Source organism: Danio rerio, chromosome 20, assembly GCF_052040795.2.
Source record: "Danio rerio strain M-AB ecotype USA chromosome 20, GRCz13ab, whole genome shotgun sequence".
In the NCBI taxonomy this organism is placed as follows: Eukaryota; Metazoa; Chordata; class Actinopteri; order Cypriniformes; family Danionidae; genus Danio; species Danio rerio.
The window spans coordinates 55559673-55584399 of NC_141040.1; the positions used below are offsets into that span (position 1 = coordinate 55559673).

A 24727-nucleotide genomic window follows, 5' to 3' on the forward strand; every position below is an offset into this window, starting at 1 on the left:
GAACATTTGAGTTTACTTGCTTCATTCGCGCGTCAAACCCCGCTTCAGAACAGACGCAGATTCGCGTGATGGGCAGGGCTTCTGTCTGCCCGGTGACTCTAGCTTCATAGCTAAATGGCTAACATGGATATTATGAAGAAAATAACAGTGTTTATGTCCTTTATGAAGACTGAAAAACAGCGTCGATACGTTTAGGGTCGTGTCTGAGTCCACTACATCCTTTCAGAAGTGCATGTAGTTCTGTGAGCTCATAAACTTCTCCAGAAACTGAACCTGGCTGACGGAGGCTTTCAGTGGTGCTTATGACTGAGCCAAGCCCAGTTTGATGAACTGTTGTTGGCGAAGGCTGGAGGATTTCCCTAGGAACACTGACAACAGGCGATACGTCACAATCACGCCCCCACAAGAGCAAGCTCCTGATTGGTTAACGCAGGGCAAATGTCCGCTGAAGTTCAAATTTTCGAACTCGAGTGATTCCCGTGAAACGCTTGTTAAGTGCGTCAAATGCGCAAAACGCTCAATTCGCGTGGCGCTATTCGCGCGTATCGCACCGCGCAATTTGCGTCATTCGCACGTATCGCGCCGCAGGATGTCTATTCACGCGTTTGCATTGATTTAACATGTAAATCACTCGCACGTTCCGCGTCTGGTGTGAACGCAGCATTAGAAATTTGCTCTATTATGAAGCCAGGACTAGCGGAATTTCAATGAATGGCAGTTTCAGTTACTTCCGTATTAGCCTCAAGAGGGAGAGCGGGAGGTTGCCGATTGGTTATTACACACTAGCTCTTCCACATTTGAGAAATTTAATCCACAATAACTTTTGATTTATTTCCCAGAGATGGGTTACGGCTGGAAGGGCATCCGCTGCGTAAAAACTTGCTGGATAAGTTAGCGGTTCATTCTGCTGTGGCGACCCCGGATTAATAAAGGGGCTAAGCCGACAAGAGAATGAACGAATGAATGAACTTTTGATTTATAATCCTGACACTGGAATCTCCTTAGAATTGAGAAGCTTTTGTCATCTATCTTCAGGTAAAATATAAATAAATAATATAATGTTCACGATCCAACGAAATAAATCTTATTACTCAACATGTGAAAATATGGACTATAGTTCTTCGTCTCAAGGCATTAATTGTAAGTCACTTTGGACAAAAGCGTCTGCTATACGACTTAATGTAAATGTATAAATCCTAAATTTGACATAAAGAGCACTTAAACGAGTGCAAAATAATTAGAAATTTTATTATTAACAGGAGAAAGCTCGAACGTGTCATACAGTGAGCCACAAACATAAAAAATAGCATGTCTAAACCAAACCAAACCAAAAGAAACGGGTTGTGCCTGCGTCCTGACGAGTGCTTTTACTCAAAGATAATCGTCCTCCTCAGTCCAGGATGAATCTTCTAGAATCAGAGAGTCGTCTGATCCGGATGAGTCCGGGAATATGGAGCTGTTGCTCTGAAAGAAAGTGTCGCCGTCGCTGCTACTGCTGTCTTCACTGTCGCTGTCGTCATTTATTACCACCACTGCTGGAGATGCTCTCACTTTTAGACCTGCGGACAGAGTATGTTTCATGTATATTTTAGTGTGTTTTTCAGGGTGCTTTCACAACTGTAAATCAATCGTTTTGTTCTGAAATAGAGACTGTTACAATGCTGCTCGTTCTCGGTGCAGATCACAGCACAACAAAGCTTCTAATCGGACCAAAATAGCAAAAAAAAGTCACTCAAGTAAACCAAGTAAAACAAGTAAACTCTCCTCAGATTGGTCAGAATTTGTTTTCAAGAGTTCACACTTAGCTGATGATTGGTAATAAGCTAGTTTGGCACGCTGTCCCGGGAGAGAGCCTGAGCTCATGAGAGCCTCGAGCCCGGGGCTCCCTCCCGTTGCAGGGCGAGAGGGGAGTTTGAGCTCGGGTAGATCTCGAGAACCCCCCTCCCCCCTCTCCTGCTGCGTGAGGGTTGCTAAGGTGATGCGTTGCTGACAGAATTGCATCGAATTTGGTGCTAATTTGGTTTAGTCAATTTACTTAAGTGTCATGTTTTTGGGAGTGTGGGAGGAAACCGGAGGACCCGGGGAAAATCCACGCAAGCACGGGGAGAACATGAACTCAACACGAAAATGCTGACCGTTTGGGTAGATGCCCGAACCGGAGGCACTCACGGACATAAATCAGAGGAAAGAGTTTCTCATACAGAGCCTCATTTTAATTGTCAAGGGTTGTAAAATGTATATCGATTCTGTGTCAGAAGTTAACAAAAAGTTTAATGACATTATAATTTTTTTTTATTAGTTCAGTTAGACAGCTTTTCACTTTCATGTTCCACATAAAACTGACTTTTACCAGTAGGAATAATATCTTGCCTTCTCTCTTTGTATACCCATATACACTCACTGGCCACTTTATTAGGTACACCTCAGTAGTACCAAGTTGGACCCCCTTTTGCCTTTAGAACTGCTCTATTGGATAGAGCTCTGGTGACTGTGGAGGCCATTTGAGTACAGTGAACTCGTTGTCATGTTCAAGATACCAGTCTGAGATGATTCACGCTTTATGACATGGCGTGTTATCCTGCTGGAAGTAGCCATCAAAAGATGAGTACTCTGTGGTCATAAAGGGATGGACATGGTCAGCAACAATACTCAGGTCAGCTGTGGCGTTGACACGATGCTCAAGTGGTACTAATATGCCCAAAGTGTGCCAAGAAAATATTCCCCACACCATTACACCACCACCACCACCAGCCTGAACTGTTGATACTAGGCGGGATGGATCCATGCTTTCATGTTGTTGAAGCCGAATTCTGACCCTACCATCCGAATGTGTCAGCAGAAATGGAGACTCATTAGAGCAGGCAACGTTTCTCCAATCTTCTATTGTCCAGTTTTGGTGAGTCTGTGTGAATTGTAGCCTCAGTTTCCTGTTCTTAGCTGACAGGAGCGGCACCCGGTGTGGTCTTCTGCTGCTGTAGCTCATCCGCCTCAAGGTTGGACGTGTTGTGTGTTCAGAGATGCTCTTCTGCAGACCTCGGTTGTAGCGAGTGCTTATTTGAGTTACTGTCACCTTACTATCAGCTGGAACCAGTCTGGCCATTCACCTCTGACCTCAGGCATCAAAAAGGCATATGCGCCCACAGAACTGCCGCTCACTGGATATTTTCTCTTTTTTTAGACCATTCTCTGTAAACCCTAGAGATGGCGGTGCATGAAAATTCCGGCAGATCGGAAGTTTCTGAAATACTCAGACCAGCCCGTCTGGCACCAACAACCATGTCACGTTCAAAGTTCAAATTTGCATGATACAGCAGTTGGAAAGGTGTCCCTAATAAAGTGGCCGATGAGTGTATACGCATTACATATCCACAATACACTATGATATAGCTACTGTTCATTTGTGAGTTCAATTGATTTCCCACTACAACCGAACCGCTGCAGAGTTAGTTTTAACCGAGTCGAGACCACCTCATTCAGGCGATCTCAGACCAATTGGCTTGGTGTGGAACTGAGCACTCAGTTCCGCGACACACCAATTGGTTCGAGATCGCCTGAATGAGGTATTCTCTCGTTTGAAACACGCGGGAGCAGATTGATTGTAGTGAGAAAGCAATTGATCCAATGAAACAATCATAATACACTGTGATATGGGCTCTGTAATAGTCTTATATACGGCTTAATATACAGGAGAATGATAAGTAGAGCGTACAGTATGACATCAACATTACTAAATGTAAATGTGCGTTTCATGTTGAATATGCTAAAAATATTAACGAGAGCTGTTTATCCATAAGGAAAATTGACTGAAATTACCATTTGGTATTCATTCCATATTTTTTTAATATATAATATTTTGTATTGGGCCTATTGTTTTGTTAATTTCTGAACAAAACACCCGCTAGACCTATATGACGGGCCGAAAGAAAAGGAGATGGAAAAAAAAAAAGGAGGAAAGACAGTAGACCGAGAGAGGGGAGAGAGGAAAAAAAAAAAAAAATTGGGGCTCGGTTCTCTAGATATGCTGCACTCGGTCCTCCACCAGCTGACAGATGCGACGACGTGTTGGGAGCCCTGTGGAGAAATCCACCCACCCGTCCATCTTCTGGTGTCCGGCGGCGGTTCTCCTGGCTGGCTGGCGGCATCTTTGGTCTCCTGCTTCGGTGGACGGATGCAGGCTATGGCATCATGGCCAATCGCGGCCACTCCCCCGGGTTCTGTGGGATGGCTCCCTTCAGCGCTTTCCCTTCTGTTGGTGAGCCCCACGTCCCCTGCTCCTCCCCATGCCGGGAGAAGACAGCAGGCAGATCCTTACCTCGCCAGCCTCAGGCCACCCAAGCACTCTGGGCAGACGAATGGGTTTCTCCCGAACACTCGCCCCCCTCTCAGCAGCGAGGGCAACTGGACAACGTGTCCCTCCTTCTCCCGGGTTTCGGCTGCAATGAAGTTTATGTCCTTTTGGCCACCGATAAGAAGAAGGCGGAGAACCGACGCAGTTTTAAAATATTTATTAATAACAGGGATGGCAGTCAAACTGAAAGCAAAAGTAAAACAACATGTCCAGGCCCGGTCCTCTCTCGGCTTCCTCTGCCATCGTTCCTCCCCTTATAGCCCAATGCTCCTTCCTGGGATTCGAGGCCGGTGCAGGCCACAGGTGTATTCACTAACGCGGCGACCTCATTCCGTTCCCACGGCTCTCGCCCCCCGCCCCCTTGCCACAGTCCCAAATCGTAGTATGTTGTATTAACTGTAGAAGCGTTCATACTCTAACCACTGATATTGCCCACAATACATTGCGCATTGAACATGAATTCAATTAGAACTGCAAACGCTTGTGAAGAGTGTAAATAAACTACAAGCATGATGAACACACGACACCAACCATCAAGTAGAGAGACTTCGGTACAGATGTTTGCATGACTGGTAATTAATACCTAGCCAACTATATCAACTAAGATATTTCAATCACCTTTTCTGTGTTACATTTCAACTCAACAACAATACTGTACTTGTATAAAGATATGTTTGGACATTAACGTCTCAATGCAGAATTATCCAAAGACCTGAGATGATTTCTCTGCATGAAAGACTCGCGGACGGGAGATTAACCTGCTGCTGCTTCTCCAAGAAGGTAAAAAAATCAATATGAGAGAAATGTGGATGATTGGCAGGGCTCCTAACTAAGCAACACAACGATCTGCTAACAAGGAAGTAGTATGTCCCAAAGCTTGTACACTCTTCTGTTACACACTCAACAGTGTATATTTTTCCTTCACAAAAAAAAAAAAAAAGTACACACTTTTAGGGTGAAGTAAAAGTATGCAAATTGGGTGATATATATTTGGTGATAATGATGTCTGTGGGTGTCACCATTTCAAAATGAAAGCGCACCTTTTTACTTGTCTTAATTCTCATCAAATTAACCAGTTAAACTTTGCTGCTATTTTGGGATTTCCACCTGGATTTTGCCTACCCAAATTTAAAAGCTTCCTAAATCCACATGCAGAGGTGTAAATGCAAAAATTTGTTATCATTTTAAAGAAAACCCTTTGAATTTTCATGAAACACTGTTGAAAGTGTTTAAAATATCTGTATGTGTCGTCTGTGTTATAATAAACACCTAAAAAAAGAGGCGCTTTTTGTATTTTTTTTTTTTTATGAACTCAAATTTGAGAGTCTACCTTTTAGGTTCTGTGTGGTCTAGAGTGCTGTAATTAGTTTTGGTGGTTCCTGCACATGTCTGTAATCATAGGAAATAAGAGAAATGTCTCCACCATAATCTATGCAAAAGTTATTATATTCCAGCTGATGAGAGGTGCTGTACAAGCCAAAGGGAGCGATCATTGTTTTCATATTTCACTATTCTTTTGTTTGATCAAACATAATTCACTGTGTTTGGACCACGTCAGACATATAAAAGGATTACTTATGCACATCACCTCAAAAACAGAGGAGAAATGGCCCTGAAGCGCACAACATAAGGTAAGAGATGACAGCTGTCTGTGCTATCTGGGGCTGCTTATTGATCATGAATGTATTGTTTTCACTTCTGCACCATGGAAACACTGCGACTCATTCGGCAACTGTTTGATATGTGAATATAATTCAGTAAAAGATTGCTAGAACCGTATAAGCACCGGCAAGAGCTTTCATTTGAGCTACAACTTGTACATGTGTCATATAAAAAATATGAAAATGAACCAATGTAAAATACCCAGCTCGGGTCTCCAAAATACTGTGTATAAGTGTAAATAACTTATGCATCACTTTGGTTTTTATTCTACTGTACAAAAGTTTAAAGAATATGTGCATAAAATATAGATTCTACACTTTCAAACGAAACAACTTACGGGGGTCTGGTGCAATGCTAGCCCTTTAAATTTTAAAGCGAAAGTCGATGACGTCACGGTCCCGGTACCGGGTCTGCAGAGTTTAACTGGTTTTAAAGTAACGTCGTATGCAGGGGTGTCACGATTTAGATTTTTTTAATCGAAATCGATCGAAATGTATGCTCAACTTCGATTATCGAATCAAAAAATAGAATCGTCGATGCTGCCACGCCCCCATGTCACGTCAGCTTGGCTTGCCAAGCGGGAAAAAAACAGGCTTGTTGAAGTGCTTGTTAAACTGCAGACGCAGGAGACCCGTCGACAGAGCTTAAACCCTCTCCTCTTTCAATGAAGTCGCCGGTGTGTAAGCATTTTGGAGTGAGTTTTCCAGTGAGTTATGTTGACAACGTTCGTGTTGTCGACAAAAAAAAACACAGTTTTGCAAGCTCTGCTATGTACGTATTACGTACGGTTCGTCCGATAGACAACACTGGCATCGCGATCCTCCGCCCGCCCCCGTTGCAAATCCGCTCGCCAAAAGTACACACTCAGGCCCTGTTTACACTGTCTTTGTTTTTAAATGGCATTTTAGAACGACAACGATTTGACATCCACAGTGGCGTGTAGCATTTCTGAGCAGCCCTCCTTCCTCTTTGCCTCTGAAACATCACGTGACCACACAGACACAGACGCACACACAGCCATGCGCTCGAGACAGCAGGTCCAGGCAGTCAGAGGACTGCTTCAATCTTTCACTCACTTGTACTTAGTCATTTTAGCACACGCCTCAGATACTGTTGGCTGGTTCCTGTTGGTTGTGCGTCTTTTTTACCGACGCCATTATAACGACACAGATCACTGCCTATTCACGAGTCCCGCAGAAAAAGTGATTGACAGGTGGTAATTATGTGTGTATCTTGCCTTTATTCATTTACTGTATGATTTGTTTATGGGTAAAACAAAGACCATGCAGGTCAGGTAGTTTAAACGGTAGGCTACAAATAATTAATTGTTCATTAATTAATTAATTATTCATAATCGAAAATCGAATCGTGCCTTTAGAATCGAAAATGTAATCGAATCGAGGATTTGGAGGATCGTGACACCCTTAGTCGTATGATGGAGTGGAATGTTAGAAAATAAAGCAAACTCGAGTTTACTTGCACGTGACTTGTTGTAGAAGCTTGGCTGTGTGAAAGTTTACAGCATCAAGAACAAAAAGCAGCATTGAAACACTTTTGATCCCTGTTTTCGGAACAAAACAATCAATCTACAGCTGTGAAAGCCCTCTTGCACTTACAAAGCACCTTTCACAATGCAGGAAAAACACATAAGTATATTTCTAACTTCAGTGTGCAAAGACCATAACTCATACTAGACAGGAGTGACGTCACGCACCTCTCACCTTTCCGCTCATTGATCAGCACCAGGCGTCTCTCCCGCATGTCTGCGCTCAGGTTCTCCACCATGCGGTCGATGCAGTTGTCCAGAACCAGCGAGCGTGTCTGAGACGTGATGTTCTGCCAGCACATCGGACACTTATCCTTGCGATTGCGCCACTCGCTGATGCAGTGCTGACAGAAGCTGTGGGCGCAGTTCAGAGTCACGGCCTGCAGGGGTCAGAGGTCATGAGCAACAGGGGAACCTTTCAAATGCTTTTGGGCTCTTTGTATAATTCCAATGGACTTTTACATCATCCTACACACCGTTTTAGACACTAGTGAACTTTAAAAAAAAGGCTGTGATCTTTCAGTAAGTCTGGGTTCTTTCCCTGTCATTCCTACAGCTGATCACGGGTTGTTGTTGTTTTACCTCAATGAAGAGCTCTGAACAAATGCTGCATTGCAGTTCACTTTCCAGCACCTCAGTCATCTGTGTGACCACTTCCTCTTTCTGAGCCTTGGCCTTTTCTTTCTCTTCCTGTGGGAGAACACAATATAATTTAATTCAAGAATCGTCAGTCTATAGTGATCCATGATGGGCTGTTTTACGAGAAGGCCCTTTGCTAGGGTGTTGGGTGCTAGGGTGCACCCAACACCCTAGCAAGGGTGCTAGGGTGACTTGACAGTTTAAATTTTCTCCATTCAACCGACAATCCCAAAACAGAAAAGGTTAAGACCGTATGGAAAACGCAAATTAAAAAAAAATAGTAGTGATTTCTAAATTTGCTTTGACTTGGTCCGAATTATTCGCCCTCCTGTAATTTTTTTTTCTTTTTCAAATATTTTTCAAATGATGTTGAACAGTTTCAGGAATTTTTCACAGTATTTCCTATAACATTTTTACTTCTGGAGAAAGTCTTATTTGTTTTATTTCAGATAGAATAAAGCAGTTTTTCATTTTTAAACTCATTTAAGGTCAATATTATTAGTCCCCTTAAGCAATATTACTTTTGTATTGTCTACAGAACAAACCCCTGTTATACAAAGACTTGCCTAACTCAACTAATTAACCTAGTTAAGCCTTTAAATATCACTTTAAGCTAGAGGTCTGCACCCAACTGCTATCGCCATATGTTCAGTCTTTTTTCACCCGCTACCCAAGTTTCTGCCAACCCGACTCCACATCACAACTTTTCAATCCAGATGGACGGGGCAACCACTGCATCCAAAATGGTGAAAAGCCTTGGAGTAACGACTGATGACCAACTAAACTTCTCTGACCACATTTCTAGAACTGCTCGATCGTGCAGATTCGCACTCTACAACATCAGAAAGATCCGACCCTTCCTATCTAAACATGCAGCTCAACTCCTTGTTCAAGCTCTTGTTCTTTCCAGACTGGACTATTGCAACTCTCTACTAGCCGGGCTCTCAGCTAACTCTATCAAACCTCTTCAGCTGCTTCAGAACGCAGCAGCACGAGTGGTCTTTAATGAACCTAAAAGAGCACATGTTACTCCGCTACTCATCCGTTTGCACTGGCTGCCAGTTGCTGCTCGCATCAAATTCAAAGCATGTCATTTAAAATGAAACTATTCAGGTGGCAGAAATATGAACAGAGTCCTGAGTCATAGATGGGCGCTGCGGACAGCTGCAGACTGTATGCGTTTCCTGATAGAAATCTGTTCAAAATACTAAATTGCAGCCCATCAGGTGTGCAACCCCCTTGAATGAGGGTAAACCTTTGAGGTATCACATCACGCAAAGAGTAACTCGTTTTCCATTTGCATCTATGATGCATGTAAAAGACTCCCATATATCAGTCTTGCCTGATGTGGGTTTCCTCACAGTAAACTGACCTTCAAGGACAGCGCGTCTATATTTTGCTCTGCCAAAGTAAAGCCATGAGCCAAGAGTAAATCACAGATATGCTGCTCTGAAATAACGTCAGAACTCGGAAGCGATATTGTTAGACCGCCTGCTCCCGTTCAAATTACACCAGAGTTACCGACCGCTACCGTGTTTTATGCCTAGTTCAGACTGCGTGATTTTAGCCCCGATTTTGGCTCGCCGACAGGTTTTGAGAAATCGCAGACAAATGCCTGAAATCTCAGGCAAATCACTGCTCGTGCACGTGAGTGACAATCACACAGTATGAACTATCAAAGACGCGATCTGAGATGAGTCGCCGATGTCTGCGAGATATTTGGCGTGCTGAATATCTGGAGCTGTCGGCGATTCAAATCATGCCGTGTGAATTGAGTTTTGACTGAAAATAACATCAGCGATCGCCTACAGCCAATGAGAGAGCAGCTTTCACTTGTGTGTGCGTTTGTGTGTACCTGCTGCACGCCAGCGGGAGGCTGGGGGAGAAGTTAAAATCGCTCTTTTTCGGTTTATTTGGACCCACGAAATGGAGGAAAAACTAGTGGAGGTTTGACAGGACTCGGGAGCAACCGTGTCTGTTTGACGTTTCATACAGAAAGAAATTAGTTTATTATCAACTTAAGTTGAGGAGAAATGGCTAATTCCCTTTAAACCCATGTGAGCAAATTAGTGCTGCACGATTCTGGCTAAAATGAGAATCGCGATTTTTTTGCTCAAAATAAAGATCACGATTTTCTCACGATTCTGTAGATGTAAAATAAAGGTATGGTAAAAACAAACATATGGCACAACATCAATAATATTATGTGTAGGTCTACTGGTTTCTATAAATAATTGTATTCTACTTATAATGATTCTGATGTTGAATTATTATGTTTGAGATATATGCTTGCAATCTGTCATATTAGACAAATTTATTCACTGGTAAAATCAGACGTTTGCCATTAGCCTATATATTGTTGAATATAATCTGATAGAGTAGTTATACAGACACTGTAAACATTTATTTTCATGCACAACTGTGGGTTCGCTATGAAAGAAAAAACATCTCAAATGCTTGCCGTAATCATAACTCTAAAATGCGATATGATCATTTAAATGAAGAGAACACTTTCGGTTTCATTTTGACTACTAAGTGCTTGTTCATACTTCACACGCTGCTCCCAAACTCTGTGCCACAAACTGAATATTATTTACAGCTGTATTACCTGTTACTCGCAACATATGCAGGTTCTGTTCACTAAAGTAGACGCGCGCTCTACTTAATGATAGTCGCGCGCGCATCTACTTTAGTGAACAGAACCTGCGCCTTCTCTGTGATAACAGCTCACGGTCAGCAGCTCACGTCACGTGTGATTTCCCGGCCGCAAAAACATCATTATATGAAGACAAAAATGACATTTTTAGGTGAACTATACCTTATAAATACAGTATGTGACACATTCAACATCATTTGGAGGTGTCCATGTCACTGAGCAACGTATGTGACACAATGAAGACTCGTGCAGCCGCCTTTTCTTCTCTCCTGATCTTGAAAATATGATTGACAGAATCGTAGAAATGCTGGATTAAGATCGTCTAGGGCAGGTGTGGGCAAACTTGATCCTGGAGGGCCGGTGTCCTGCATAGTTTGGCTCCAACCCTATTCAAACAGACCTCCCTATAGAGTTCAAGTGATCTTGAAGACACTAAATAGTTTGTTCAGGTGTGTTTGACTAGTGTTGGAACAAAACTCTGCAGGGACACCGGCCCTCGAGGATCAAGTTTGTCCATCCCTGGTCTAGGGGGTCGAATCGAGATCGCAATCTTTTTACGATTAATTGTGCAGCTCTAGAGCAAATATGTACATTTTTTTACCCCATTAAAGGCTTCTTTCTCATTATGTAGTTAATAACAAAAGATATACGACGTGTTTTTGGCTGTGAGACGTAGTTTGGACGAAGTTGTCGGCGATTCTTCCTATAGTAAAGTCATGCAATGTGAAAGCCCCTGTCGCCGATCCATCTTGCAGTGTAAACAAAGCAGCGACGAAACGCCAGCCCAGATAGTCCTGCAGTGTGAACACATTGGTGACACGACTACTTTGAAAATCATGCAGTCTGAACTCGGCATTAATCGAAAATGTATTCCCACGCCACAAGAAATCAGGTCCTGCGGTAAGCCAGGAATGCAGACGTCTACTTAAAACTGAATACTAGTATCTTAAAAAATATCTAATCAAACATTATATGCTGTCATCATGGCAAAGATGAAAGAAATCAGTTATTAGAAATGAGTTATTAAAACTATTATGATTGGAAATGTGTTGAAGAAAAAGCTTCATTCCCTTAAACAGAAATTGGGGAAAAATATGGAGCAGAATAGTAATTTTTAGCCAACTCCGTAAGCCTCTGTCCTCCTTTATTTCTCTGCATTCGTTTTAAATTTCCTTACATGCAAGATAATGTGACTCTATATGCGTTTTCATGCTTTCCCGTGATTACCTTTGTAACTTCCAGCTCCTTATCTTTGGCTTGAAGGACTTCCTTGAATCCTTGCCGAGCGTGTTTGAGCTCCTCAATAACCTTCCGGTGCTGTCAAAGTAAAGGAACCATTATGCAACACTTGCTCTTGAACGTATGAAATATTCATGAGTTGCAGCTTTTTGCTCTCTTACCTCTTTCAACGCCTCCTCCAGTTGTTTTTTCAAGCCCACCTCATTCTGTTGTGCTTTTTCAGTCTTAGGAAAACAAAATAATTGAGTAAACATACAGATGACGATACCATGACCTACAGCTTCCCCTTGTGGCAGGGATTAATAGTAAAACTGTTATTTTTATTACTGAGAGGAAAAAGAAATGATATGAAAGTCAGAACAGGATTGGAAAATGACCCAGCTTTTAGATCACGACTCAGAAAAGCAAGCAGATCAAGTTTCCAAAAAATCATACAACTTTTATAAAGCAAGACATTCCAGCTACAGCTTATGCTTTATTAATTCATCTAAATATGTGATGAAATGAGACGATCATCTTCAAGCAAAGAAAAGAAGACAAAACTAACCAGATCAAATTTTAATATAGTAAAAAAAAAAAAAAACATTTCTGTGGTAACACACAGGCCTGTCATGATGTCTATTTTTTGTTGTATGATATATTGCACCAACATATATTGCGATAAATGACATTGTCATTTTAGCACCATTTGCCGCTTATATGATGCATGAATGACAAAATAATAGCATCACAATGTAAGTACACTCTTCCAAAGAACACATATTTTAATCTTAAGAATCTTTCATTTTAATTATAGTCATTTTAACAACTAATAATCCTTAAAACAAGCTAAATCATCTGCCAGTGGGGTAGGCAAAAGGAAAAACAAGATTATTATTTTGCTAGTTTTAAGGAAAAAAACTCCCTTAATTTTGGCATATAATTTGTTTAAAAAAAAAACAAAAACAAAAAAACTCTTTTTTGCTAGTCTAGAAAATGCTTCTTGATTTAAGAATTTTAAGATATTTGGACTAGAAAAAAAAAAAAAAAAAAAAAACAAAGAAAGAAAACCTTTTCTTGCAGTGCAGAGACCAGAGAGAGGCTGCATTTACAATCAGGGTATCTTTCGTCTATTCCACATCCGTTTTCAAACAAAAAAAGGAAAATATACTGTAGGCCTAAATAATAATAATAATAATAATTAATATTGCTTACTTAATGTTTTTTTATTGTTTAGTTTTTTAATAGTTGTTTGCAGGACCAGAAGAACAACACATTGGGCCCTGGGGCTATAACAAAGGGTAGTATTTGTTTTTACTTTGTTTACTCCCACGCAAGCACGCACGCACGCACACACAGTTGAAGTCAGAATTATTAGGCCCCCTTTTAATTTTTTTTTCTTTTTTTAATATTTCCCAAATGATGTTTAACAGAGCAAGGAAATTTTCACAGTATGTCTGATAATATTTTTTCTTCTGGAGAAAGTCTTATTTATTTTATTTCGGCTAGAATAAAAGCAGTTTTAAATTTTTTATGAACCATTTTCAGGTCAAAATTATTAGCCCCTTTAAGCTATATATTTTTTTCGATAGTCTACAGAACAAACCATCGTTAAACAATAACTTGCCTAATTACCCTAACCTGCCTAGTTAACCTAATTAACCTAGCTAAGCCTTTAAATGTCACGTTAAGCTGTATAGAAAAATATCTAGTCAAATATTATTTACTGTCATCATGGAAAAGATATAATAAATCAGTTATTAGAAATGAGTTATTAAAACTATTATGATTAGAAATGTGTGAAATAAAAAATTCTCTCCCTTAAACAAAAATTGTGGGAAAAAAATAAAAAGGGGGGCGAATAATTCTGACTTAATCTGTATTTATAACTGTATATATATATATATATATATATATATAAATAAATAAATAAATGTGCCCTAAAGAGAGCTCTAAGCTCATAAGATTCTCAAGCCCAGGTCATGTAGGTCTCAAGCTCCCCTGAATTAATTAGTTCGGTTTACTCCTTTGTTTATCAGGGAATATGGCGGAATACAATCAAAAATAAACACACACTCTCTCGCTTTAATACTATGGACAATTAAGGTATTTAATTCACTTATGGTGCATGTCTTTGGACTGTGGGGGAGCACCAGGAGGAAACCTACGCCAACACAGTAAGAACATGCAAACTACACACAGAAACTCCAACTGGCCCGAGACAGGACTTGCACCAGCGACCTTCTTGCTGTGAGGCGACAGTGCTAACCACTGAGCCACCGTGCCACCCATACCCTGGATTAAGCTAGAAAAAAAGGGGGAGGAGTCAGGGAGGCTTGGGGGATTCTTCAAGAAGAAGATATCTAAGCTAAGGAAATCTGGTTATTTATGCGTGTTTGGATTTGTTTGATTGGTAAATCATGTGTTAGTTAATGCGGGACCAGTCATGGTCAATCATGAGCCTGTGATCCTCTGGAAATTAGTTTATAAATAAACTGCACAAGATCAAGTGAATGGAACAGTTGATTGTCGTCTCACCTCCAGCCGCCGCTCCTCCTCACAGAAGGATTTCTCCAGCGTCTCCATGCGTCTGAGCGCCTGCTCCTGCTGTGACCTCAGCTGACCCCGCAGCGCCTCCAGCTGCGTCTGCAGGTCCTGCATCTCCTTCTCTCGCTCTGGCGTCTGCGTCTGCTGCTGCTCCAGCTCCGCCGCCCGCTTCTGCGTGTCGCCCACGCGGCCCTTCAGCACCATCAGACTCCTATTGTATCGATGCAGAGTCGCCAGATGCTGACTGCTGTCACTGCACGTACTCGAGCTGCTGCCTGCTTTATCTGCACGAGCAAGTCCAGCGTTATGCATGTGACATTTGCAGTAAAAACTTACAATATACATTCACAAAGTACAATTATAAGCCCCCTGTATATTTTATTTCCCCAATTTCTGTTTAATGGAGAGCAGATTTGTTCAACACATTTCTAAACATAATAGTTTTAATAACTCATCTCTAATAACTGATTTAATTTATCTTTGCCATGATGACAGTAAATAATATTAGACTAGATATTCTTCAAGACACTTCTATACAGCTTAAAGTGACATTTAAAGGCTTAACTAGGTTAATTAGGGTTAAGTCAGGGTAATTAGGCAAGTCCTTGTATAACAGTGATTTGTTCTGGAGGCAAAATCCAAAATATTGCCTAACCCTTTAACTCCCTGCTAGACCAAAAGGTTGACCTTCTTTTGATTTCATTGAGAGGAGTACCTAACTTAACTAAACACGATTACGACTAGCCATCTCTATTGTCTTGTTGAAGTATGTTATGCCAAAAAAAAACTGCCACCTATGGTAAAAAATCTATTTTTAAGCTGTTTGGACAGACGTGTGTAAGTATATTGTATAGACAGTCATATTGGGCTGATATAAACACACACAGTGTCTTTTTTTTTTTCAAATTTAACAACATAAAAACTGTGGATTTATTGGAGCGGTTTTCAGAGCGACCACAACTTGACATAGGAGTGCGGTCCCCCACCCACCAATATTAATTTACAGGCGCATCACCAGATCCTCAGTTTGTTGTTTCACGTCCGCCATTTTCAGCGTGCGAGTAAAAGCGATGTCACTAGAGGAACACCCTTGCTCTATTTTTTTTTTTTTAGATGTAAGGCTCACTGGGCTCAACATTCACCACATGATCACTGTAATCGGGACTATTGTTTGTAACTCAGCTCCCTGTGAGGGTGATCTTAACTAGGTACAGCTGAAAGTGCGAGCGAGTTGCCTCACGTGAGTGTCGCTCCATTGAAAATTAAATAACAAACTTGCCTGCAGATCGCACACCAGAAGCGCCGCGCAGCGCCATGCATTTTATAATTCTAAAATCAGGTTTCTATCAAGGTACACAGAACGGCGCTTCATGTCGGCAGCTGTCTGCGGCGCCCAGCCACAATTCGGGACACTTCATATTTCTGCCGCGCCACAGAGCTCCATCTGATTGGTTTCATTTCAAATAACATGTTAAAGGTGCAGTAGGGGATTGTCTTCAGAAACATTTTTTGTTGTGCTGGTTGAAGGTCTCTTCTCAGTCCAATAGTAATGATTACAGTAAATGATCTAAATGCGTTTATATGTATTTTTATATTCTGGGTAAAGCATAAAACTAAAAAATGTTCATCCAATTAAATAGAGTCGGACCGACATCTCTCTTAATTCCGATAAGCCGCTCAGTCAGTCTGTCAGCAAATGTAGATTCAGACTTCTGCGCATCTGTTCACGCAGATCCGCCATTCGAGCATGCCCATCTGCATGAGCGGCTACGCGGTCACGAGACAGACCGGGAGAAATCAAATGCTGAATTGAAACTTTTAAAAACCTGAATCAATATTGGGGTTACTTTAGCACGCTGGAGGAAGGACGACACCATGGCTGGAGTACTACTGTTAGACAGGTCATGTTCTGTTTTAAAACAATTTTAGTCAGGCTAAGCTGATGTTAGATTGTGTTCTGTTATGAATGACTTATATGCTCAGACGTGATGTTCAGCCACTGAAATCTCCCGGTGAAAGATTGATGTGATTATTTTAGTGATTGGTTCTTTTACAGCATCGATAATGCAGATTTATATTTAGTTTAACAACAAAACTTCAGTAAATGGTGATATTCCGCCTATAGCCTGCTTTATTGAGCTGAAGTTGCTTTTATATTCACATTGGGTCATTTCTGAACAATGACAGCATTCCTATACTGTTTACCGCTACTCTGAATATTCGCTCTGTCTGCTGTTGTGACGTGGTGCGCGCGCTCGCGATTTCAGGGGGTGTGGCTTTGAATCACAGTCCCTCCCCGCCGTACAAAGATAATATGCTAAGCGGTTAGCATTTACCTACTGCACCTTTAATGTATGTAACCAATGCATGTCTGGTGTGCCGTGTCATGGCTCTAAGCGGGTCATCCGGTGCCTCAGTCAAAGTTAATGCGATGTGCATGGTTATTAGTCTCGTTGTACAATCTCGGAACTTTAAACTAGCACACAGTTGTCTGTAAAACTATACAAAGACACAAATGATTGTGTACTCTCTGCTTGGTCTGTGTCCGAGTCGTACATGTAGGCCGAATGCTGATCCTCTCAGTCATGTTGCTTCTCTCTGTCTGCCTGTCTGTTGCCAAACAGAGTGGTGAGCTCTTGGCTCCGCCTCCTTGTTACGTTGGGCAGGAATTTGAAACTGTGAAGCAACACACCCCTAAAACAGCGAGCCGTGTACACGCCCCCAAAATAACACTTTTGAACACATTAAAATAAAAACATCCGAACTATGTGTTGAACTGAACCTAAACTGACACACGCAGAAGAACCATAATATTAATATTAGATCTTAAAAAGGGGTAAACTATGTGCCTTTCATGCATAGAATTTTTTTTAACTTGCTTTGACTATCAGAGACTAAAAACAAGATTTTTTTTCCCATTTTGGACAGTTAAAAATAGTGTTTGGGACATTTCATATGCTGCAAGACAGTTGCAGGATGACACCATATGTCTGTAACAATATATAAACAATTTAAAGTATTTTAAATAGCCACTTAAGAGCTAAAGCGTGCTGTCCACGTATGTGGACACTCAAGCCCTAGGTGGTTAAAACAACACTCTTCCAGCAGTCCTTACTTCATACTCGCATCTAATACCTCAGGCCCCGTTTACACTAATGCGTTTTAGTTTGAAAATGCATAAGTTTTGCTTCGGTTACGCCATTCATCCACACTACGCTGGAGTTTTCGAGTGCCGAAAACGGAGCGTTTTGGATACGCTGAAGAGGCCGTTTTCATTCTAAAACGCTGCTGCTCCGTCCCAGTGTAGATGGGGGAAAACGGAGACATCTGAAAACGGATGCGGGGCTTCCGACCTTCGCTTCTCTGATTGGGGCTTTTTCCTCAATATTAAGTAGCCCACACACACTTCAGTACTGCATCCTCTGCCTGTAAGTTCAGTCTTTGCAAGTTGATATGGAAAACAGACTCCCGAGGACACATCAGGTAAGTCTTCAAAGGGAGCAGTGTACTTTATAACCATATTCACTTTATCCTGGCTACGTTGTTTCACTATATCTTAATAATAAAATGAAAACATGACATAAGGATCTGCTATTTTCATTTATAAATTTACAACTGAACAGACAGCAGAAATGTTGAGCCGTTGTGCAGCACATATGAGCGTCATCTTCACTGTATGCATATTTAGAACAAAACGTAGCCTGTACCATTACTGCCTTCTCTTCGTTTTCAGTGAAAATACGAAACATACCCTCTCTTTTGCTGAATATCAGTTTAATAATCAATAATGGCCATTATAAAAGTATAACGCACAATAAGTTTAAACATTAAAGGAAATAAAAGCAAGCGATACAGAATGTACGTGAATACATTAATCATTAACTTATCGTTGCGCTCAGTCAAAACACATTACCTGAGAACAAGTAATAGATTCAAAAGACCAAAGTCGGGAATATGTCGTTAAATATAGAAAAGAAGATCAATTAAATATTACGTTTAACAAATATAGTGAGATTAGATCCAGCGGGGGATCCTTTATGAACACTCTGAGCACAGCTCTCCTTTGGGGTAGATATGCTGCAGCACATGCCAGAGTGTGTGTGTGTGTGGTCACGTGATGTGCGTTTTTAGCGTTTTAGTGTAGACGGAGAGTTGTTCAGAATTGCTTGGTGAAACACTAGTGTGGGCGCGGATCGTTTTCATTCTAAAACGCCGCTTTAAAACTAAAACGCACTAGTGTAAACGGGGTCCCAGAGTTTGTCATAAGGGGAAAGAATGAAATGTTTCTCAATGAAAGTGCCAAACTGCAGTCAAAATTAAAAATAAAACTCCCGAAATTACATGAAACTCCAGAGAACGTGGTGACGTAATGACGTTAATCGATCTATATGCTATAACTTGAAAGTAACATTCAAAAAGCAGCTCATGTAAACACCTTAATCATATTATTGTCTTATTCAGATTAAGGCAAATCATTAGATTACTCATGTCCATGTAATTGTAGTCATTGAGAGTAATGAAATGTTTTTTTTTTTTATTTAATGCCATGTCAGCAACCAAGGCTATTTTCATGGCAGGAATCTTTCAACAATAAATATACAAATTAAAAATCAACAAACAAAATAAAACATGAATTAAATAAGTTTTTTTGTGTTAATACATGATAAAAATTCTAAAATCTTTTCTGGTTTCACTTTGTTAAAGGGTCACGAAACACCAAAACACATTTTTTGAGCTGTTGACAGTCGTATATGTGTCCCACACTGCTAAAAACACTATTAGGACACCTATATTTCACTAAAAAGTGTAAATTGGTTGTTTTTGCGTTATTTCAAGCAAATTTGTACTTCCTGTTTGAAACAAATTTTTGAAGCTGCGTCACGGTCATGACATAATAGCGTGTATTCCAGCGTGCAGACTGGGCGTCTGTGCCAGAGTGAGTCTTATTACGTCTTACAGTGTGATGCATTAATGCATGAGTAAGGCTTGGTTCAAACCAATCAGCGCGCTCTATTTTGCAACTTCATTAATATTCATTAGTGTCACTGTTTACACCAGAGACGCCACGTTGTGTTGGCAAAACAAGCGTGAAGTGTTGCTTTTATAGTTTGCTGCCATTAAGTTTCGTTTTCCTTTTCTCTCTGTGAGAGCTCAGACTCACGTGTGGATTAACAGTGTACGCGACGCTCGACAACAATAACTTACGTGTCTAAGGAGGATTATTGTTTACCTGAGAGCTGTTCTCATCTGCAAACGCTGAAATCCGGATTCGCTTGTAACGTTAGTATTCTCTTCATAAAGACGCGGCTCTAGTTGCTGGTGATTGTCCTGTCTCTACAGATTTGGTAAGTGAGCGACCAGTGCTCTTTGTTTATTCAGTTTGTTCGTATCGAATTAAGTTAACTATTGCACTGAGTGCAAACATAGCACCGCATTTAGTGACCGGAATAACACACGCGGCTTTCTGACGCTACCTGCCGTGTGCATCTAAGTTTCCGGGAAATGCGGAGGGTTTTTTTCTCTCATTCGCCGTGCGGTATCAAACATTGCATGAAAAATACACGCTTAGAGCAGTTCCTCGAATCAAATATCTTGTTTGTCGCGAGGGGCATGAATGAATTCCCTGAATGAAAGAGCCAAACTGCAGTTAAAGTCCAACATTTAATAATCTGGCAAATAATTCGACTACAGATGTCCATGTAGGTTAAACACCATCTCTTTCTCCTGTGTGTATTTTGACTGAAACTCGCGCGTGCCCAAATAGACACTCACACACCCTCCCACTTTAGTTCCTCCGACACTCCCCCCTAAACAGAGCTGGACACGCCCACTTTTCTGACTTTTTCCAAAGTAGAGGTGTGAAAACACCCTGCTGAAACGAGGGGGGTTTCATGGCCCTTTAAAAATGTCCTTAAAAGAGTTCATTTCATACAAAAGTCTTCTGGAATCAGTAAAAGCAGGACAGTCCAGTAAAATGCGTTTTATAGTAAGATGAGTTTTGCAGCACAAACACTGAGTAGGGTTTTCACCTTGGAGCAAAAAACCATGTGTAATTCTCATATGCCCAACACGACATCTGGTAAAAACTACTTGATCAAATCGATTGTTAAAATGTCTTAAAATTCTGTGTGAAATTTCAGGTTGGATTTTATGTAATTTGTTGTTTTCTAATGCATCCCATTCCTTTTGCCACTTGTTTAAAATGTAAGCGTTGATAAAAGGTTTCATCTCTGACGGAGGGATTTGGCTAGTCATTGAGAGAGAAATTTGAGTATTTTTAGAGTACTGTAGAATACAAGCCCACACAAAATACTTATTGGCTATTTTGGTGAAAACTTTCTTTTTTTCATGGCAGGGTGGACATTTGCATGGAATTGCTCACCTCTATCCTCCTCCAGCGGTCTAGAGGAAAGCTTTAGAGTCTCCCTGCGTTCCCCGGATGGACAGGGCTGAGCGCGGGATTTATCTGGGGCGGAGCTGCGGTACAGCTTGGATTTGGAGTGCTGAGTGAGACACGGCTCGGATTCATCTCCTCCATCAAACTTGCGCTTAGAGTTTTTCAGTTTTTGGCTTAATGACGCAGCGCCAGAGTCTTTTCCGAGATTCCCAGACAGGAATGACTTGACGTCATCGAAATTCTTCTGCACGAGGATGTAGTCGAACTCCACGGGGTTTCCATCAAGAGGGACGCCGAGTCTCACAGAGTCGCTCTGGTGGAGGATGCAGGGACTCGAGGGTGGGATCCGTTTGCCGTTCACCCACACGCCATTCAGACTCTGGGTAACAATACAACGATGAGAAGTTCGACACAATAAACAAACTCATTAAACGTCCAGTAAAAATTTATATAAGGTTTGTTAGCATCAGTATTTTTTACAGCTCTACGTGCACTCCACCAAAACAGTGGAAAATAAGATATTCCTATAAACAGGTGAGCTAAAAGAGAGACAGACAGAACTACAAATAGTCTAACAGACGAATACTACACCTTATTGTCCGTCACGGTCCACTGTCTGCCCTCATTTAGCTTGAACACACAGTGGATTCTGGATATCATGAGCGGGCAGCTGGATGACAGAATCTGATGGGTCACATTCAGACCACGGCCAACAGAAACCTGATGCAAAGGAGACACAGGAGCAGTCAGCAAACACACATTCAGATCATTAGCTCATGACGAAGACATACGAGTGATCAATTAAAGAGTAAAACCCTCACACTGAATTCAGAGACAGCAGAAACATTTAGGTCAAGTTTGGGTTTTAGTTCATTCAATCATTTTAAAACAGTGACAAGAACATTAAAATTAAATTATTAAGCAGAAGGTCAGAAAGTGCGCACATAAACCCAACTTTACCTCCACAGCAAAAATGCACTTAATTCACACTTAAATATGTGAAAGCAGTGACTAGCATCGTCAATGCCAGTCAGTGTGGTTATGATTTGTAATTAATAGGTGAAAATGAGAGCAAATCAACCCCACATAATGCTTAATTTTGCTTTTTAAAGCTGCAATATCATAGTCAGTATGTTAATTTAATAAATATGCATATATATGAATATGTAAAACTCAAAAAGCAGTGAATAGAATTATTAATGCTAGTCAGTCAGTGTTGTTAGGATTTAGAAATAATAGGCAAAAATTTGAGCAAAACACCACCACATAATGCATAATTTTGCCCAAGAAGGCTGCAATATTACAGTCATTATGCTAATTTTATAAATATACTTGCATACATTAAAACAAACAACTCGAAATGCAGCGATGCTACCAGTGATGCACCATCACAATGCTAGTCAGTAGGTGTTGTTTTGTAATTGATAGGCGAAAATGAGAGCAAAACAACCCCACATAATGCTTAATTTTGCCTTATAAACTGCAATGTCAAAGTCAATACGTACATTTAATAAATATACAAGAGCAATTCCAGCGTTATGAATGTGACATTTGCAGTAAAATATCAAAACATAAATTGACAGAGGAAGTATTTGTGAACATTATATTGAAACAGCTCTTTATACTTTTTCAAAACAACTAGCCACAGAGATGTGGGATCAGAAAAATACCAATCTGTAAACAAGTTCTTTATTTAAAATGAGGGAAATAAACATGCGTTATGGACGTGACAAAAACGTCTGCGAGTTTACAGTACACAACATACTGTGCAGAAATTCTGTGAATTAAACTGCACAACCCAAAAAAAAACAATGATGATCAAATAGATAAGAGTCGGCTCACTGTAGAACAAACATGATCGATTTCATTTGATTTTACATTTTTGCAATTATGAGGGGAAAGCTTCGTTATGGATGTGACAGATTTGAAATTAGCACTTTGGTAAATCAAATACAATTGTTTGAAAACACTGACAGAGATATTTAAAGTATTTTAAAGCACTATAAAAAGCTTGCTTACACAAAAAATGCAGAAACGGTTTTGCTTTTTTGGTGAAAACTTAATTTTTTTTTCATGGCAAGGTTGACATATGAATGGAATTGCTCACATATATATTAATATGAAAAACTGGATAGGCAGTAACTAGCATTATTAAAGCTAGTCAGTCAGTGTTAGGATTGGGAATAGGTGTAAGTTAAACCTAAAAGCAAAACAACATCACATACGGCTTAATTTCGCCTTATAAAGCTGCAATATCAAAGTCAGTGTGTACATTTTATAAATATACATATATTAATACGTGAAATTAAAAAAACAGTGATTAGCATTATTAATGCTCGTCAGTCAGTGTTGTTAGGATTTGGAATAGGTGAAATTTTAGAGCAAAACAACCCAACATAATGCTTAATTTTGACATATAAAGCAGCAATATCAAAGTCAGCATGTAAATGTTATAAATAAACATATATTAAAACGAACAACTTGAAAAGTAACTTAGTGACTAACGTTAGCATCATCAATGCTAGTCATTGATGTTATGATTTGGAATTAATAGGTAAAAATGAGAAGAAAACAACCCAACGTATGACATAATTTTTCCCCACAAAGCTGAAATATCACAGTCAATATGAACATTTTATAAATATACCTTGCATAACGTTATATATTATTACGAAATACTCGAAGCTAGCATCACCAATGCTAACGTTAGACAGTGTTGTTATGATTTGGGATGATAGATGCAATCTTAGAGCAAAACATGCCTTAATTTCGCCCCATGAAGCTGCAATATCAATGCTATTATATTAATTTAAACAATTATACATTAATTCACGGGGTTTATTCAGCAAACATGCACCTCAGAATCCTCGAACAGACGCAGCCAGTCAGAATCTCTTCCCACACGCTGCAAACACCAGATTTTCTCTTTTGCAGGACTGTCTTCTTCGTTATTTGAGGAAGGAGGTTCCTCAGTCTTTTCCATTATTCCTGCTCCATTAATTCATGCCAAATTATGTTGTTTTTATTGTGTGTTGTCCGCCACATTCCGCCATGAAAGCTGCGCAAGAGCTTTTCACAAGAACACAGCACCTCCACTCTACGCGCTAGTGAACGTCATGTGACGCTCAACGTATAATCTGATTGGCTGCTAGGTTTGGAGCTTGAATCTAATTGGCTGAGTTGCTGTGACTTTACCAATGACAGCGCATGGTTCTCCGCTAGATGGCAGTTGGCGGATCAGAGTTTCTAACCAACAAAGTAAAAGAAATTACATATAAAATATTACATAGATCTTATACGTGTAATAATTTACTTATATATATATATATATATATATATATATATATATATATATATATATATATATATATATATATATATATATATATATATATATATATATATATATATACTGGCCATTTCTCCTCTGCCCAAACTTGTGCAGAGCTGCAAGTCTAGGCGCCAGAGGCTGGAGAATGCTGGGCATCCATCGTGGAGAAGCTGCAGGTGTGAGTAGATCACTGGCGGGTGCTCAGTCTGTCACTGGTGTCTTTCAGGAATCAGTCACATGCTCTCCACTCCTCCATGACCACCACAGCATCTGCTTAGGATACGGCCTGGTCCAGGATTATGGAGACCTCTAGAAGTCCTCTACGGTTCCTCTATCATCCAGCCATTGTTCATCTTTTTTGTGAATGTATTTATGTGAAATTA

The 24727-nt window shown here is 40.4% G+C and overlaps 1 protein-coding gene and 1 long non-coding RNA gene across 3 annotated transcripts; one reads left to right on the plus strand and one right to left on the minus strand.

Moving 5' to 3' along the window:
- Positions 1 to 1227: 1227 nt before the first annotated feature.
- Positions 1228 to 24106, minus strand: rnf8 (ring finger protein 8, E3 ubiquitin protein ligase). Of its 2 annotated transcripts, none has more exon segments than NM_205766.1 (9): positions 1228 to 1559; positions 7725 to 7936; positions 8139 to 8246; positions 12079 to 12168; positions 12252 to 12314; positions 14608 to 14900; positions 20999 to 21392; positions 21605 to 21733; positions 23871 to 24106. In NM_205766.1, coding segments are annotated over 9 exon segments (1458 nt in total). In that variant the 5' UTR covers positions 23997 to 24106; the 3' UTR covers positions 1228 to 1516.
- On the plus strand, positions 8547 to 11834 carry LOC147832355 (uncharacterized). Its single transcript, XR_015519206.1, has 3 exons — positions 8547 to 10947; positions 11003 to 11211; positions 11380 to 11834. It is a non-coding gene; the product is annotated as an uncharacterized LOC147832355 (long non-coding RNA).
- Positions 24107 to 24727: the final 621 nt, after the last annotated feature.